Genomic DNA, 19,603 nt, shown 5'->3' with positions numbered 1-19,603 from the left:
TCCCCAGTATCGGCTAGAAAGTATGCCGTCTCAAGCTCTCTGGTGCGCCGCAACATATTCAACAGATGCTCCTCTTCCTCCTGGAGCAGCTCTACAGCAGCTGCCGCTTCAATATTTGAAATTTCATCCATTTCCTCAACCTCCTCTCTCAGAATCAGAATCAAGTTTATTGCCAAGTAGGTTTGCACTTACAAGAAATTTGACTTGGTGTTGATGGTGTAGGACCTGAACGGGGGAGGGAGAGAGGCAGTGTCAAATGTCACGGGCGGCTCTTGGCCTTGTTAATAAGGCTGGCAGCAGTTACCACAGTGACCACAGACTCTACAGGTAGCGCAGCGTCATAAAGCGACAGGAGCATAGCGTACCTTTACCTATTAAAACCTTTTTCTTTCTTTTATTGTATACCGAAAATACCGACATATGCAAAATGACTTTAGTTATTGTCGTAAATTTCGGTGTCGGTACATTTTCCGTTTATCACCCAGGCCTACATTGGAGCAGGTTTAGACAGCCTCAACTCCCCTCTCCGCTTCTGTCTCTGTCAAACTTGCACACACACGTTTTTTTATCGTTGCAAGCAGACAGAAGGAGTGCAGAGAGAGCTGTGCCTTATTTTATTATTAATGTAAGCTGATCAAGATATTTGTGATCAAGATATTTATCCCGGTGGATTATTTTATCCTTAAGAAATATCCAGGAGGCGTCTTTCCTCCTTCAGGCATTTCTAGACTGGTCAAGTGAAACCGAGTGGGGAGGAGCCAAAATCGGTGGGCCAAACCAAGTAGGCTCAGCGCTATAGCTACCCAAAGTCAGTGTTCCAAATACAATGTCACTTTGTTTTTTTATTTCTATGCTGGCTTGTTTTGCTTACTTTTTGCTTGCCTTTTTTTCTCACTATTTTACCTTTCTTAATTTTGAAGATATAAATTAATATGAGCTACAAGCCTCAAAAAGACTGAAAAACTGAAGTTGTAAAACTAATGACATATGCTGTTTAAAAAACTAATTAATCACATATTGGTATTATAATGAGGCTTCCTAAACATGGCTCCAACAATCTCTGTCTTGCAGCACCAACTGTAAAAAAATGTTTTGTATAGTTGGTGCAGCAACACTAAATGCTTAATTATAGAGTAATAATTTCCTTTAATAGTTAGGTTTCCTTTTACTTTAATGAATTATTATTAAGTTAATGTCATGACAGAAAAGTCACTATCCAGAACAGAAGTGGCAGAGTTCAATTTGTTTAATGGTGATATATCTTTTAAACTGTGTAAAGTATCACAGCCATTTAAAATGGTATAAATTAAAACTTGGCTTTGGATTATTTTACTTTAATTAGAACTTAATGTGTGTGACAGAAATGCTACAAGCACAAAATGTAAACACACACACAAGTAATTAAAAGACCAAAAAAAGCTGTCTTAGCAGCAGGAAATTGTATTGAAAAGAGCTTTAACAAATGATCAGTGGACCATTTCTATCTTCTGAATGTGCTCTTGCTTTTTTCTATAAAATAACAAAATGTGGATGTGAATATGATGATAAGACAAAGTCTCAGAGAGCACAACCACAATCGGACAACAAGATCAAAGGGTTGGCAGGTTTTGCTGCTGGGATGTAATTATATGAGGGCCTTGAATGTTTTCAAGCAATGAATGCACTGCAGCAAAGGCCTGCTTTCCTCCTGTCCTATTGTTTGGTATTATTCTATAGGTACATACAGGGAAATAAGTAAATTTTTTCACACAAGCACACTCTACAAATAAATTCTAGATTCATCAAGTTTCACAATTGCCTGTGTGGCAAACAACCTTCATCCCATTTAAAGCTGCTCTAAAAGGAAAGCAATTAATAGGATTATTTACATGTCTTAAGTAAGAAAAGGTACAGACCTCAATACCTCGCTCATATAAGCAGCAGGGTTTATGTAAGAGTGCCAGTTTACAATGCAAGTGTGCATTTGTGTTTGTTGAACTGTTTCTTCAAAAAGACTAGGTATAAATCTAAAGGTACCGTGTGTGTGTGTGTGTGTGTGTGTGTGTGTGTGTGTGTGTGTGTGTGTGTGTGTGTGTGTGTGTGTGTGTGTGTGTGTGTGTGTGTGTGTGTGTGTGTGTGTGTGTGTGTGGTTTCCACCAGATGTCTATTCCATTTGCACAAAAGCAGATAAAATGGATTGTCAATCACAGAAGTGTGATTGACTTTGAGTTATGTTGTGTTGTTAAAGTGTTCCCTTTATTTTTTATATCTCTCTCTTTCTCTCTCTCTCTCTATAGATAGATAGATAGATAGATAGATAGATAGATAGATAGATAGATAGATAGATAGATAGAAAGAAAAAGGGGCAATAAAAAGTTTAATAAAATAACAGTTTCCTTATGCATTTTAGCCATGTTGGTTAATATTACAGTCATCAGATCCTCCCAACCAATCACAAACCCAGGAACCTCCTTCACCAAGCTCTGCCCTCTTTAAAGAGTTCAGAGAGCACGTGTTCATTTTTCTTTTTTAAAAACTTGTAGTTTTCGTAAAAAGTTGGTTGAATAAAGGGTTGAGTTGGAATTCAGTGTTTGTGTGTTCTGTAGCTAAAAATAGGTTGCGAGGCAATTTCCAGGGCTGCACTTAAAATACTGAATTTGTTAATGATTATCGATATCGATCAATATTTCTATTTTATTCATTCATTTATTCAAAAAAAACATCTATCTATCTATCTATCTATCTATCTATCTATCTATCTATCTATCTATCTATCTATCTATCTATCTATCTATCTATACTATTTTCAAATAAACAGAATTCAATGTGCATAATGTTAAGAATAAATGAAAAAGATGGATGATCATTTCTTTTGTAATGTTTTTTTTTTTCCTTTTTAATTTTTTCAATTCCTGTGCTCAATATTAAATATAATATTTTGTCTTTAGTTATCTTGGAGATGGAAGATTTCACTTGGAGTCAATAATGATTGCAAACCCAGACATCCCTGCCTACAGGTAATATAAAACATGTTGAAGAAATGTTGGCTTATGTGATGTGTTCATCACTACCACCTTGTATAACACTATATTAAAGCAGCTAGCTGATAGTATATGCAGTTTAATGCAAATGTTTTATACTCCCTGAACTATTTACTTTTTCAGAGACTACTACCACAATCTTCAATGTATTCATGCAGATTTTTTTTACTCACCCCCAAGTCAATCCCTTGTAGCCTTCTGCTGCAATTACAGCAGCAACAATGGAAGCTAAACCCTGCCCTTAATTGTTTTTCATGTTTTTGGATTTTCACTCTGATAGCTCTTTCTATTTTCTAACTATACTGACCAGTTTAACCTGTCAAAAACATAAATGATAAAAAAAAACATTATCAAAACATTACCACAAAATATCTGTAAATTCTCACTACATGGTGCTGCTATCACTATATTTTATTTTAAAAATGGTGTGTTCAGGAGTATCTACATATTTAACCAGGATTTTTTTTCCTATTTTCTTTTTTTCTGCTGCCCCTACATTAAAGCCATATTTGTGGAGAGCATCACTCTGGTGCTCTGTTGACAGATTCTCCCAGCTAAACTTTGCAACTCCCCCAAAATTACCAAGGGCCTAAAAATAATGCCCAGATTAATGCTCTTCTAGTCCAACCTCTTGTCTTTGGTAGACATTTCTTATTTTGTTTACAGTTGTGCTATACTTTTCAAAATTTCATATATATAATTGAACAGTGCTCCATGACATTTCCAAAGCGTGGGATTTTGCTTTATAACCTAACCGTGCTTTAAAATGTTTCACAACTTTATCACTGCCATGTCTGCTATTGTTCTCCTACAAACTTATGAACCTGACCAGAACAACCGTGTTTATACTTGGATTTAATTACACACAGATGGTCACTTTTTGCTAATTAGCAGACTGAAAGCTATTGCTATTTTATTAGAGTAAAGGCAGCTGAAAGCAGATACCTGACATAGTCTTTGAATTTTTATTTGTACAAAAAAAGAAGCTGTGTTGGGTTTCCACTACTTGTTTATGATTGTGACGCACCGCCACAGCAAAATAAAAGCCGCCACACCTTAGAATTGATTAAAAGAATGTTAAAGCAATGTAATGCATTTGATATAGCAAAGCTACTGTATATTTATGCACTTATTGTAATCATAATCACAGTTTAAAATGAATTAAAATATAATAGCATTAAAGTTAAAATTTGCTTTGTTTTGAAAATCCAACCCCTCGTGAAGCTGCTAGTGAAAGAAGCTACTGATGGCTACTGGGCCCTGTATTACAAAGTGGGGTATAAATATAATACATCTAGTTTTTAATCTAGTCTCTTTTTTCCTCTGAAACTGTTGCACAAAAATAATTACCTAATTACCACACAGCTTAAATCACTTATTTATCTCATTCAATGTGTGTGCCTCTGATTACTATGTTTTTGGTAAAATTAAACGTATAGTGTGGATTCTGGCAATGTAAAATTCATACATTATTCCATAAAGTAATGTTAACATATGTTGCATTTCAATTACATTTTAATGATAGTGACCCCGCCGTTTCGTCACCACCACCACAGTTAAAAATAAATACTTGAGGAAACCCTGCTGTGTATAAAAATAAACAGTCATCAGAATAACTTTGATGTTTTAATCATAGAAAATAGTTTTTTGTTCTGTGTTTCAAGATATTCAAAGTCAACAAATCATCAACATCACTGTGCCATGAAATGTGTGACATATATTCACTGCAGCACAGATAGCAGGTATCCCTCATAAACAAGATTCCAATCTCAAGTGTAGCAGAGAAAAGGAGATTAAAAGCTCAGCAATACCCCCATTTCCCTAAGATACTCTAGGTCCTGTCATACTTGATGGCTTTTCATGATTAAATTTTCCCTCCTTTCTGTATTTCTGTCCTCAAGATAGATAACTGAACAACAGCTGGTAATGTGAATGATATAACTTCACTGTTTATGTCTATCCACATCCTAAAATATCTGTGTGCCATACCCATTTTCTGTCTGTGCTTGTTCTTAGATATGACCCCTACAGTAAGGTGTTCTCCAGGGAGTACTATGATCACAAGGCCATGCGTGATTTGAGGCTGCAGGCTATTGACAAGGCTCGACTGGCCCAGAGATGGGGTCTGATCTTGGGCACACTAGGCCGACAGGGTAGTCCCAAAGTCCTAGAGGTGAGTTTGCACCCTCATTTCAGCAGTCTGCTTGTCCTGAGGCCTCTTGTGCAATGACTTGTAATACTTTGCACAGTGAGTTTTTTTTTTTTTTTTACCAGTGTTTTTGGTGACATGTAATGAAGTTTGGACAGGCAGAGTTCTGCTGGCTGTTTGTTATTTCACTTATTGGATGATGCAGATACATATCTTTTGAAAGTCTTATTCTTGATTTGGGGTTATTGCACTTGGAAAGGGTTATAGAAAGACATGATCTAGACATATCTACTTTGATCTCTCAAAGTAGATATTTAAAGTATTAAAAAACATGTAGAACATATATTCACGCTATAATCTACCACTAATCTTTATATTTTACAGTATAAATTGGCAATAAATCCTACAGTACCTTGCAAAAGTATCGTTCTGTTTGTTCCCTCACAACCTGGAATTGTTGTTGAGATTGTTTGAGTTTGCAACAATTTATTTACAGAACATGCTTTACTTTTTCTATTGTGAAGCTAACATTTAATAGGACTAACAACACAAAACTGTGACATGCATGCCTGTTCGCTGGCAATACAAAGTCAGTACTTTGTAGAGCCACCATTTGTGGTAATGACATCTGCATGTCACTTTGGATAAGTCTCTATGAGCTTACCACATCTTGCCACTGGTATTTTTACTCGTGTCTCAAGGAAAAAAATGCTCCTACTCACTGTTAATCAATTGAGGTCTGGTCTTTGATTAGGACATTCCATCACGTTTAAATGTTTACTGTTAAACCACTGAAGTCTCTTAAGCAGTACGCTCCGGGTCATTGCCCTGCTAAAAGGGGAACCTTTGTCCCTGTCTCAAATCACAGGTAGACTGAGATAAGTATAGCTCAAGAATATCCTTGTATTTAGCTCCATCCATCGTTCCCTTAACACAGACCCGTTTCCCAGTATCTGCTGCTGAAAAACATCCCAACAGCATAGAGTTCTTGGTATGATTGGATGTGTTGGGTTTCTGCCAGACGTAGCATTTTCTTTGGTTGCCAAAAAGTTCAATTTTTAGAGTCATCCGACAATTTCACCTTCCTAAATACATTTGGGGAGTCACTCACGTGCCTATTGGAAAACTCAAAATGTGCCTTCCTCTTTATAACACTAAGTAATGGCCTTTTTCTGGGCACTCTTCCATAAAGCCCAGCTCTATGGAGTGTACAGTTTGTAGTGGTCCTATATACAGATCTTCCAGTCTCTGTTGTGGACCTCTGGAGCTCCTTCAAGGTTACCTTTGGTCTCTGTGCTGCCGCTCTGATTAATGCCTTCCTTGGCCCGTCTGTGAGTTTTGGTGGGTGGCACTCTTTTGGCAGCTTTGTTGTGATACCTGCTTTCCCTGTGAAGATGATGGATTTGATGGTGCTCTAGGGAACATCAAATATTTAGAGTTTTTTTTTTTTTTTCAGAACCCCACCCTGACTTGTACTTCTCAAAAACTTTGTCCATGACTTGTTTGGAGAGCTTCTTGGTCTTCACAGTGTGATGCTTCTTGCTTAGTGGTGCTGAAGCCTCTGGGGTCTTTCAGAAAATATGTTTATACTGACAGATCATGTGATACTGTACTTAGACTCCACAGAGGTGGACTTAATTTCACTAATTATGTGAATTTTGAAGGTGACTAATCACACCAGAACCTTTAAGAAAGAATTCTAGTCAAGGATTCATTTAGCTTATTCCTATGTTTTTCCTATGTATGCCTGTAATGTTTTTCTGTTCATGTACAGCACTTTGAATGTCGTGTTACTGAAAGGTGCTATATAAATAAGCCTACCTTACATTTTAACGACCTCAAAGATAAGGGGTTGGATGCATATGTACATGGCAATTTTCATTTTTTTTTTAGATTTCTTTTAATTATTTTTTTATATATATTTTTCTGACTTTACTTCAACGTCTTAGACTATGTTTCCCTAGAACCATCACATAAAATAATAAATATTTAAATTGCACGTGTGAATACTTTTGTGAAGCACTGAGATGTAAAAGATGGAAAACCAGATCACATATCTTTGTTCAACTAACACATATTCTGATGTGTTTACTAGCGCACTTCTTAGATTTGTTATAATCCAGATTTGAAATATCAAGTCAGCATTAAAGTAAAATAAAATGTCAACAGGAGACCAGACAGATACTTTTCTTTTTAGATGAGAAAGGACTTAAAAGGCAGATTTTAATAAAAACTCTCTAGCTCTCCAGTAGCGATCTGTTGAGATGAGGAAGTGTGGTGTCAGATAACCTCACAAGTAAAAAGAACAGAAGTAACTCTGATAAGAGCCCAGTCATAGAAATGTCTCATAATCCTCCCAGGGAGGGTGGATATCAGCATTGCTTTTACCTTTATCTCACTTAAAGAGCATTGGCGGGATTTCTTCCCTCCATCTCGTTGCGTCCTGCTCTCAGAACACCTCAGCCAAAGGCAGACTCAGCTGGGAAGTGAAGTTTCTAAACTTGAAGAACAGATTAATTTATTGATACATGCATCCTGTTGGAAAGGTTAAATATAAGAGTTCTCAAATTACTTCCCTTTAAAGACAAAAAGAAACCTAACCTTATCTTGGTCTGCTTCTCTCGAGGTATATGTCTTGGGCCGACCCAAATTAGAATGGACGTAATGCTGGATTTTGTTGTGGAATCACTCCAAAGAAATATTACTTTTTTGTTTGTACTCAGAGAAAAAGCAATCTAATACCATGTGTTAGAGAGAGTAGTCGCTGTAACAACAGGACATTACATATTTTCGAACAGAGACCAAATCATGGAGTTGTTTTTATTCTATTAGCGCTATAAATTGTGCCCTTTCCTTAACTAGGATATAAAAAAGCCTGGATAAGGGTTTAAAATTTAAAATTCGTAAATTTCGTCATTCGTGTCTAGCACTCTGCTTGCAAGTGGGGCAGGAGCTTAATACTCTTGAAGGAGAACTGTTTTGCACAGCTTCTTTCATGTGCTGACACTGTAACTCCAGGGTCCTTCATTTGGTAACCTGATTCAGCCTTAGTTTGTCAAATACAGAGACAACATCAACAACAATATTAGGCATTAAAGTATGGTTTATGGGTTGGGTTTCTGCAATGCTATCAGTACGTAAAAACTCATCTCCAGAACCAATCTCTGCTCAAAATGGTGTTCTGCATGGCGTAATGTACTTTCAGCAGTTTAACGCCGGTTATTGCAACTGTAAACTGCATAAAAATGTGAAACATTGCTCCCTCTGCATTTACTCTCGTCGGCTCCCATGCCAGCCTAGAGTAGAAAAGACCCAGCCAATATGGCAGCGACGCAGGATGCGCCCCAAAACGTAATGAGACGTCTAGTGTATTTTGTCTATGGGTAAGAGTGTGTGAACGCAGAAAGGCTGAGGGATATTTCAGCCAGTTATACTCACGGTGTCTGTAGCGCCCAAAAAAACAAGCCCAAAAAACCACAACCTGCGACTCACGGAATTTACAAGCGACTTTAGAAAAAAAGAAGCCCATTGTCACTTATAATAAGTGGACTTGGCAACACTGTTTCCTAGGTGTGCAGAGCGGAAACTTTTTGCCGTCTGGAGGGGCGTGGTAGTCAGAATGTTGTAATATGGCCGCAATATTTGGATCTGAAAACTGTTCTGTTTAACAATCTGTTAGATAAAAGCTGTTTAATAATAATATTAATGCTAATACATTTTATTTAAAAGACCCTTTCAAAGCACTCAAGGACACTAGATCACGCAGGGTGCCAACAATAAGTCATGATAAAAACAACACATATTAAGAAAGTTACAGGCCATTACTGTAATAGGCATTCTTCAACAGATGGGTTTTGAGTTTAAACTTGAAGTAGGGATTAGTGTCAGTATAGCGAATGTCTGGAGGGAGAGAGTCCTAGAGTTTTGGAGCATGGTGCTGAGGCAGGCAGGAGGAACAGTAAAGTGAATTGGAAGATGAAGATCTAAGAGTGCAGGAAGGAGTAGTGATGTAAAAGAGATCAAGAAAGGTAGGGGTGAGTGAGAGGTTACGGATGGCCTTCAATGTATACAGAAGGATTTTGAATTCTATTCTAAATGTAGCTGCTGTATGACTGGGGTTTAGAATACTCGATGAGGGGGGAAATCACAAGACTGGCAACCTCAAAAGGATATATTTTTTATGCGATACTGCAGCCTCAAACAGAAGGTAAATTCCTGCATGAGTGAGAAGTCATTGCAAGATTCAACAGTTGACTGTTTCTCTGTGGCAGCATTAAGACCAACATTTTCTGAAACACTAATGTGTGGAAATACACATTAGTGGGAGAAATTCACGCAGAACTTTCAGTTACCTGGAGAACGTTGCAGAGGAAAGGTTGTCTTTTACCTTTCGCATCATGCAGTTACTAGTTTGCAGACCAGAGTAAGCAGGTTTTTTTCCTGTGTCATTATGATTGTTATAGAAGTATAAACGTCACAGACCGCTGCTACCATATATTGTGACCGCACTCTAATATAATGTAAAAGAATAAATAGTTTAACAAAAATGTTTCTGGTGGGTTTTTTTTACTTTGTAAATTAAATGAAAAGTAATATTTAACCTGTGACATAATGATTATTGGCTATGTATTGGAAGTTTTTGACAAAAACCTTGCACTGGATATTAATTTACACTTTTATGTTTGCATTGCTCGCACCAGCACCCCCTGCGACCCCAATAGGGATATATATGGATGGATGTTCGCTTTGCTGGCGTAACTTTTGGCGCAACATGTCAAGCTGTGAAAAAGCAACAGTGCCGCACAGAATAAAACACAGAATCACAAAATATGGTGGTCACAGAATATGGTGTAACAGCGGTCGAAGAGGAAGAGGAGCAGCTGTTAAGTACGTTGCAGCCACCTCTGATCTCTGTTTCCGTTGCACGATGGAGACATTCTTTAGTCTGACTGTACATTACATCAGTGACAAACGAAAACTGCACAGTGAAAGACAACAAAATAGACAGCATGTGCAGTGTTGTGCAGTGTTTTGGCCGCAGGCTGCACCTGACAATTGGTAAGTGTGCACATCTTAATGGAGTTAAAGGTATGCTTCATAGCGTAATTATTGTCACAAAATATTTAACCTGTATGGAACCTATAGGGAAATATGTGTAGTTTGGATTTGCATCTATTAAGATAATTCAGCTGTGGTTGTCCAGCTGAATTATACCATTATACTGTCAATACAACTGATTGTAAATTTGGGGGCGAGGGGGGTGGTACTAATGTCGTCCATTTATCGTTATCATGGGAAACTTTTCAATATATTGCGATAATAATTTTAGGCCATATCAACCGCACCTAATGCAGAGAATGAAATCTCAATACAACCATCATCTTGCTGAGATTGTTTTCAGTACAGAAAAACCTCTGGACAAGCTTACAGGGAGCTCAAACGGCTGTCAGTGAAAGTAGATGAGTTGTGCTTTGATTTGTAAATGTATCATTTTATATTGCAAGGTTTTACAGTCAAAAAGAAAAATGTAAAGTGTGGATTAAAGGAATTGGAGAGGTAACTCTGAGGTTATAGCACTGTGAAGCAGCAGACATATTTATCACTGCTCTCAATATGAACTGTCAGCCAAAATACTACTCAAGGCCAGGATTTACTTTCTTTCTGACAGACGCAGACAACCTTAAGCAGTTAGAGGAGAAAGGACACAATAAACTGTTTGTTTAACTTTATTGGGAACCCAATATAAAGTCTGGGTTTACTGTCAGTAACAACATTAAAACCAATAAGTAAACATTTTTCCATAAATTGTTGTTGCTCGTACTGCAAATCAGCATTTTGCAAAGCACTTTACATCAAGGTAAAAGAAAGTATAGCATTCAGGGTTTGTTCAGCACCAGTCAGTATAGCATTTAGCTAATTTCAACTAATGTAGGTGTTTTCAACTTTGACATACATATAAACTTAAGAAATATGTGTACAAACCATATTTATAAAACAGATGACTAACACTCAAACATTTTTAGAATGAAGTTAAAATGAGGACAGAAGAAAACATCCTCTGGCTGTTCTAGAAAATAATAAGATAGTTACTTCTAATTAGCGGCATTCAGTTATAATTCAAGCGTGCAGGACATATTCGGTAAGACTGTTTAAATGCATGAAAAGGCTAATAAAACATGTCATTAAAAATGACTTGTTATTGACTCACAAACCTAATTAGATGAGGCTCTTTAATATCTAGTCAAGCTAGATTTTAGCAGCAAAGTACATGAAGTTTAAAGAATATGTATTGCCTTGCAAAAGTATACACTTTTAAATTTAAAATTGCTCATGTAAACAACAAACATTTTTTTCATGGAATTGATTAAGATTTTATATGATACATCAATACTCAGCAGTGCATAGTTGTGGAGTGGAGGGAAAATTATACTTGGTTTTCAGATTGTTTTACAATTAACAACAAAAACACAGAAAAATATATATAAAAATCTGTGGCATGCATTCATATTGACCTTCCTTTACTTTGATACCCTGAAATAAAAATCTTTGCAGTAATCAGAAACTACTAATCAGGTTACACCTGTGTTTATGATTTAAAGCTATAGCTTGTAATTCTGTTCAGAAATACTTTGTCATACTGGGTAAATTTGTCCTTCTGCCCAGAAAGTAGACATTATGTATTCAGAAAAAGGAGGTTAAAAAATCAATATCCGTGGGAGCTATATTGCTGTAAAAACTCTAACTAATCCTGATTTTTTTTCACGCGATCCCCCTGAGGAGTGGTAGAGCAGGTGGTCTTGCGCATGCGCAGTTATTCAAAAATGGATCTGGGGAATGTTCTGGAAAAATTGCAGACTCAACCTTTACTATCAGTATAATTATGGCTCTTCTGTGTAGGCCTTTAAAATGTATTGGTGAACATATGGAACAAATTGTAAAAAACAACAACTGTAGCACAGACTTTTAGCATCTCACAGATCACCATTGAAACTATCAGATAACAGAAGGGTTATGATACAACTATTGTTTTACCAAGACATAAACACCCATCAAATATGATTGGAATGGCAAGAACCCCAAAGGTTCATGGTAACTCTGAGGGAACTGTGGAGATCAATAGCTCAGGTGCAAGAGTCTGTTGACAGAAGTGTCATTCGCCCGACAAATCTGCCATTATAGAAGAGTGGCAGGTAGAAAGCTCTTCGACTGAAAGAAAGCTGCAAGAATTCCCATTTAGTTTGTCACAAGCCAAGTTATGGACTCAGCAAGCATATTAAAGATGATTGTATTTAGTTTTTCCTTTATGAAACGTGACTGCACATTCCCCACCATTCGCCATGGTGCAACACGGTGGTGGCAGCATGATGCTGAGAGGGTCCTTTTCTTTTGCTTTTCTTTTGCAGTGACATGGTCAGAGTTCATGGGAATATGGATTGAGCTAAATACAGGAAAATCTTGGAAGGACACATATTAGGTGTTACAAAAGAATTTGAGCAAAAAAAACAACTCTTGACATTTAGCTAGAGATGCAGCTGCATGGTATAGGTTGAATATGTTAGAGAGGCTCAGTCAAAGTCCAGCCTAAATCTTTATAGAAAATTTTCAGCAAGACCTGAAAATTGTTGTTCATTGATGCTCTCTTCCAATCTGAACTTGAGTTATCTTGCAAAGAATAATAGGCAACAAATAGAGATGTCCAATCATAACTGTATCAGCTAGAGTGCTGTCTAAAGAAACAATGTACAGAATAAAGTGAAATAAAAGCATTTTGGCATTAATGATAAACAAGTTAGCAAGTTTTGCATGGCCACTTTTTTTTTAAATGCTGGCTTTTTTTGTTGTTAGCATTTTGTATGTTACAACACAAAGTTAGTTCAAGCAATTTTCGTTGGCTTCAAACTGATCGGAGAGGTGGGGTACACCCTGGACAAGTTGCCAGTCCATCACAGGGAAATACAGAGACACACAGGACAAACAAACATGCACCAAAACACTCATACCTAAGGGCAATTTAAAGAGATTATCATGTTTTTGGACTGTGGAAGGAAGCTGGAGTATCCGGAAAGAACCCATGCATTCACATGGAAACCTCATTCTGGCATCCAAACCCAAGACCTTGTTACTACAAGGCAACAGTATTACCAGCTGTGTCACCCTGCTGCCCACGATATTTACGATTTAATCAAAATGCCTGTTTATTGTTAAAAGCCTATTGCTAATTGCACCAACATAAGTGTTACATGTCCAAAATTAAATTAGGACTTTTTTGTCTCTAAATTCATCATAAAAATGTCTCAAAGTGGCACACAATTAGACAAATTAACTCAAGGTTTTCATGAGAGTCTGTCCTCTGGTAGTGCTTAAGCATGCATCCCACACTATTCCAATTTATGCCCAACAGTTTGGAACAAAGAAAAGGTTAATTTGCAGCCTTTTTATTTTACCGAAGCCCTTTCTTGTTTGTTGACCTTTTTTGTTTTTGTTTTCCTGTAGCATCTAGAATCAAGGCTTCAATCTCTGGGCAAGTCCTTCACTCGTGTGCTGCTCTCTGAGATCTTTCCCAGCAAGCTGGACCTGATTCCAGATGTAGATGCGTAAGTATTGAGATGCACAGACTCACACATGACATTTATCTGTTAAACATAGTTTATTTTTCTTTGATCTAACCACTCATCTTTTAGAGTGTACCCTGATTACTATTTCCTAAATGTTGCAACATAGGTCTCTTAGTGAAATTTAAGGATTACCTATTTTTTAAAGAAGAAAAACAACCCCCAGCAGCCCAGGCAGTAAACCATTTGATGTAGTGCTATTCCTTATGTGTATGATAATTGTTGAATACTTTTTTTCTACATTCATATTTTATCTTATTGAATCTGAGAGATATTTATTTTGTAAAATTGGCCTAAAAACTGAAATACACTTTAACTAAATAATGAAATCATCTGTGAAGCATATCCTGTTTCTGAATGGGAGTATTTGGCTCCAACTGCCTATTGTTAGATGAAACAAAAAGGAGAATATGCCCGCTGAAAGATGATATTTTATTCTCAGTTTTCCCTGCGTGAATGCTGAAAACAAATCAAGCGCATCATTTAGACTTTGTCTCTTGCTGGTTTGAAGGTATGGCTGCTATAAGTCATTTCGAGCTGTTTTCAAGAAGCCCCTGATGGTTTTAAGTCACATTATATAAAAACAATATTGTGTAAGGCTAATGTTTTTTCTATGTATTGAAAAGGTAGTCATTTTATTATTGTTACTTGAATTACTTGATAATTTCACATGCTGTCTATTTTGTTGTCTTTCATAGCTGTCACAGCTTCCTCTGTGTTTTAAAGTTAAAATACAAGTGTTATGGTTTTGAGTAGAAGAAACTTCTGCATGGTCCAGACCAAAGGACATAACTATCATTCAGTACATTAACTCTGATAAGTTGGGTGAAATGCCTTGTTCACCATCCATCCTTTTAAGTACTTTAGTTTAAAATATAACATATGTTTACATTCTGTCCCAAAAATAGCTAGTTTACCACACCCTAAATCATAGCCGGCATGCTCATCCTGCTTTTAATTAGTTAAATCTCTCTATTTGTCCTGGATTAATAACTCCCAGAATGATTAGAAGTCCTACACTATCACAACTAAACAGCAACCTCAAGAGAAGGAAATATGCTAAACAAATTGAAGACTGAAAGAGGAAAGAGAGTTGTGTAAGGTACCTTTCTTAGGTCTATGACCCCGAACGGAAGTAGTGGCTCCTTCACATTCCAGGACTATCATTAAATACCTCTATTTAAAAATTTGCATTAGTATCTGAAAGCATTTTAGTGACTGCAAAGACAGAAACATGGGGTAGGAATACAGCCAAATTAACATTTAACCGGCCCTTTGGGCCTAAGGTTGATTTGACTTAATTTTTGTCAAGTATATTTTCTATGAAAGGTTATGCCCCTTTGTAGATGTTTGCATAGGGTCCAGATCTTTGTTACTGTGTGGACCGTCCAAACGTAATGCACTGGCAGTTGTCCAAACGTAAAGAAGGTAAAAGCAAATCACCAAGGGTTGAGGATATTGTGAGTCCAGCTATGAGTAGATGAACAAAAACACTATGGACTGTTGCTTTCCAGAATTTTCCCTGATAATTAATAAAGTACAGTTTATCTGCATCTGAATTTGTAAGGGTAATGCAAATACTGCCAACATATTTGGCAGTTTCCAACCCCTTCATCAACTTTTAAATCTGTCTTATAATAAAAGTAGTAGTAGTAGTAGTTGTTGTAAGCTGTTTTCTCATCCTAATATGTTACTTTACATATTTTTAAGACGTGCATGATCAATCTAATTAACTGTTTTGTGTTTTTAATGTATGCTCAAACTTCTTCCTGTACAGTTTTATGTAGAGCACTTTAGTCAAAAGCTGTCATTTATTTAAATGTGATTTAAATACATACAATTTGATTTGAAGTAAGGAAAAATAAGGTTACACTTGAGCATTTCAGGAAAATCAGCAATTTTGGACTTTACTTATTGAAGAATATTTGTCTTTGTTCTGAAGATAAAGCTATGAACCTGTATCTCAAAGTATTGGAAATGCTTTCTTTATTACAAATTCTTGACCACATTTGTCTCTTTGACATGAATAATTTATACCTCAACTAATTCCCCTATCTAGCAATTGTGATGAACAGCAAGTAGTCTATCAGCAACATTTCTGATGTATTCTGCAAGCATCATTGTATGCATAATTGAGGTGTCAGCATTGTTCTCCAGCGCATACTACAACACAGCTGACAAACACTGTTTTCAAGCTTATATGTTCATAAACAATATTGACATTCAGGTCTTGGTGAATTTCTGGCATAATTCCTCCTGAATGTGTCATACCTTTTCCTCAGCATTAAAACGGAGTGCATGGAAAGTGGTTTTCATGAATAATTCACTAAAGAGCTTACTTTATCCACTTTTGCATTGATATAAGAGTGTAAAAAAACACATAGAGAAATATAGAGTGTTCCCCTTGCTTCGAATAAATATTTATATATTTTCTTCAGCTCGTCTGTTTAATCATCTAATATCAATAAACACATTGCCTGCCATGAAATCCAGGAAACCATGACCACTGATTTGATTATGTATTAAAGTAAAAATCTATTGGAGTTCTTAGTTTTGTATTTTGCTGATAATTACAATTGAAGAAGATGAAACATTCTCCAACACTTTGGCCAGCAGTCTTAATTCTTATCCTTAGAAATGTACTCAAGTTATTCCAGTGAAATATCTGATACTGTCTGACTTCACATCTTAGTTTGTCTGATTTATCGGACTTCCAGCTGCAAAGGCTGAGTTAAAGATGGACAAGGGGTCAGCGAGCCACTGATTTGCAACAGCTCCAATCACCGAGGTGCTGCCACTCACCCTCCTTCGGATTGGCCTCTCACTGTGGAGTAATGAGAGGTGTGATGTGTGAGGGAGGAGTGGGTGAGATAGGGACAGAAGGTCTGAGCGAGCTTGAGCTGGAGAGACGTGGAGATAGTTGAGGGGGTTGTGTTTGGAAAGCCAGAAATTGTGGTGAAAGTGGTTCTTTTGTTTCATTGTTGTGCTCCTCCTTAGACTGACGTGTGAATGCAACACTAAAAGGATGTAAATTCAGGCACGATTTGCCCAACCAAAACAACCCCTCATCACAGACAAAAAGATTTTCAACAAGATCTGCTTCAGTAGCAAGTACAACCTTGATGTAAAGGAAAACTCTATAATACAAAATAATGGCTCAGAAAGAATCTAAAACATGCATCTAACTAAAATCTGTACAAAACAACACATCAAAGTTAAGTTCCTCCTAAATATGAGGCAAATGATAGAAACTGGGAAGAATTACTAAGTGACCATCTTTTTACTGTGCCTTTGAACAGTTAGAATCTATTAAGGTATGGGTGACATTAGGACACATTGTGTAGGTAACTTGCAGATCTGTGAAGTCAAAATTAATATTCAAGTTTCAGAAAATGAGTTTTTCCATAAGGACAATTATTTTCACAGCACATGTTAAAAATAAATATTTCTCTAAAAATCACAACAACCCATTTAAAACTGTTTGAGCTGCCAGAACAAATGAGTACATCAGAATACAAAGTTTTACTATCAACGTACTGTGATGGGATGCTACCGGTACAACAAGTCCATTTGTGGAAATTCCTCCTAACTAAATATTCAACAGTCCACTGTTAGTGATTTTATAAAAGTGAAAGCAATTTTGAATGATTGTGATTCTGCTGTATGTGTGCAGAATAGGTAGCCAACTCTGTCTAGTCAGTAGTTACATACCTCCAAACGTTATGTCGCCTTCACATTAGCTCAAAAACATTGTGTGGAGAGTTTAATTGAATAGGTTTCAGTGGCCAAGCAGCTAAATCCAATAGCTGGATGCAGTGGTGTAAAGTACACCACTGTACTCTACATCAGTGTGCACACATTCCCTGGAGTGAACCTCATGGATCCATGTCTGGCCTGACTGCATTATATCAGGTGTGAAGTTTGGTGCAGAAGGACTTATGATGTGGGGATATTTTTAAAGCGTTAGACTCAGCCCCTAAATATCTTTGACATGAGGTCTTTTTGCTTTAGCATACCAAAGCATCAATGCATTGCTACTAAGCCAGCTAGATGTTCCCACTGAAACCAGTTAGGAGAGATGGAGACAGCCAGGAATTGGTAGATGCTGGATTATGTGCAGTAGCAATTTATAGTCCTTCTGTAGATAGCAATCACGAGCCTGTGGTCTGTCTTCTGGTCCCTTGGTCTAAAACCCAGCAAGGGACATAGTTTATTTCACTCAGCTCCTTGTGAAGATGCTGTATAGAAGCCTTTTGAAGAAAAATACTTGTATTGTGATCTTGCAGCAGAAACTACACAGCTGATGATTGAGCGCAGAGATTTATCCACGGAAAATCAGATGTGGGGCTTTATGTTGCAACATCCACCTATGTGATGACAAGAGACCTTGGCATTAGTGGACAAGCCTTATGCCATGTCATCAAAGAAATATGGAGGGTGGTGAAGCCAGCCAGCCAATAGTTGTGGCTCAAAAGAAAGGACTCTACCTGATCTCCTACTTAAGAAGGTTGGGCAATTGTATAGGAGCTTTTTATTCACAATGGGGAAACACAAGAGCATATGCCCTTCAAGTGAGTCTAATGGGTGTTGATATTTATAAGCCCTGATATGGCTCCAAGAAAATAACTGCTCTTGTACTGTAAGCTTGTCCATATCTATAGCCAGAGCAATATAAAGAGTAAAACAGCAGTAGCTAGGCTGAATGGTGGCCCATATTTGTTGATATTATTAGATGGATGGAATGGGAGAAAAACATTTCTAAAAACTTCTAGGCAAGGCGGGTTTATTTGTATAGTACATTTCAGTGAACTGCCAAAAACAAAACCTCAGAGAATATGCTACTACAAAAATCAGACTTTATTTTAAGGCTTTACATTAATTTTACCCAAGGTATCAATAAATGTGATGGACAATTTATTTAGTCATTTTTTATTTATTTATATCTAAAGCGATATGAATAACACACCTGAGACTAAAAATGCCAAACTCTATGGGCTTCTAAGTACTTATAAAGTTGAATCAATACTTATGTACCGCAAACCTCTTTTATTGCATATTGTCTTCTCTTTTTACTGTATCATTTCCTCCTGACTGCTCAGAATAGCCTGCAAAAATTCATGCATCCTCCATCATCTTACAGTGACAAACAATAAGCTGTATGAGGCTGAGGTTGCATAAAAGTAGAAATGAGAGGCATTGAGAGAAAGGGGAGATTGAGAGGTAGATAGAGTGTGTGTGGCTGCTCAGCACCATCAGGCACAGTACATTGTACAGTGCCCACCCCCAGGCTGTCTCTGTCATTAAACACTCACATTCTTTTCCAAGGAAGGAGAAAGGCCCATTAGCATATGCTCTTAAGTGTGTAATTAGTCTTTCCCCAAGCAGGTTTTAAACTATTGTACACATATCTGCACACCACACAGACACTTATCCAAGACAGCAAACATCATACAGTGCACTTCTTGTCTTACAATTTAAAATTTAATTTTGGCCCACATTTAAAGGGAATTGATTATTTTATTTCAATTAAGCCTGGCATTAAAGGTGAACATTTTTTTTTCCCCTGCAGTTCTGAAAGGTTGGCTTTTAATGCGCTCAGTGGTTTGAAACTGAGAGTCAAAATGAAGCAGGATCATGCAGGTATAGGTTCCTCCTCCTAACGTCGGAGCGTAATGGTCCACAGCAGGTAATGCAGTATGGACTTCCCGGAGCTCACATTGCAAAGCTGCAGAAAATGTCACATGGTTTAAGCTTTTATACATCACAGCATGGAGCTCGCCGGTCCTGAATCCCGCTCCTGTAATCGCGGCATGTGTCTTTGT

At 37.1% G+C, this 19,603-nt stretch overlaps 1 protein-coding gene across 1 annotated transcript in view; it reads left to right on the top strand.

The window, feature by feature from the left end:
- dph1 (diphthamide biosynthesis 1) overlaps positions 1 to 19,603 on the top strand; it is a 92,081-nt gene that overhangs the window by 62,421 nt on the left and 10,057 nt on the right. The window contains exons 7-9 of the mRNA XM_036149522.1: positions 2,928 to 2,996; positions 5,037 to 5,193; positions 13,663 to 13,763. Of these exons, the coding sequence (XP_036005415.1) occupies positions 2,928 to 2,996; positions 5,037 to 5,193; positions 13,663 to 13,763 (327 nt within the window). The remainder of the gene's footprint in view (positions 1 to 2,927; positions 2,997 to 5,036; positions 5,194 to 13,662; positions 13,764 to 19,603) is intronic.

Source organism: Fundulus heteroclitus, chromosome 18 (genome assembly GCF_011125445.2).
Source record: "Fundulus heteroclitus isolate FHET01 chromosome 18, MU-UCD_Fhet_4.1, whole genome shotgun sequence".
In the NCBI taxonomy this organism is placed as follows: domain Eukaryota; kingdom Metazoa; phylum Chordata; class Actinopteri; order Cyprinodontiformes; family Fundulidae; genus Fundulus; species Fundulus heteroclitus.
The sequence above is the reverse complement of the archived record's forward strand: the minus strand, read 5'-3'. Positions and strand labels throughout refer to the sequence as shown.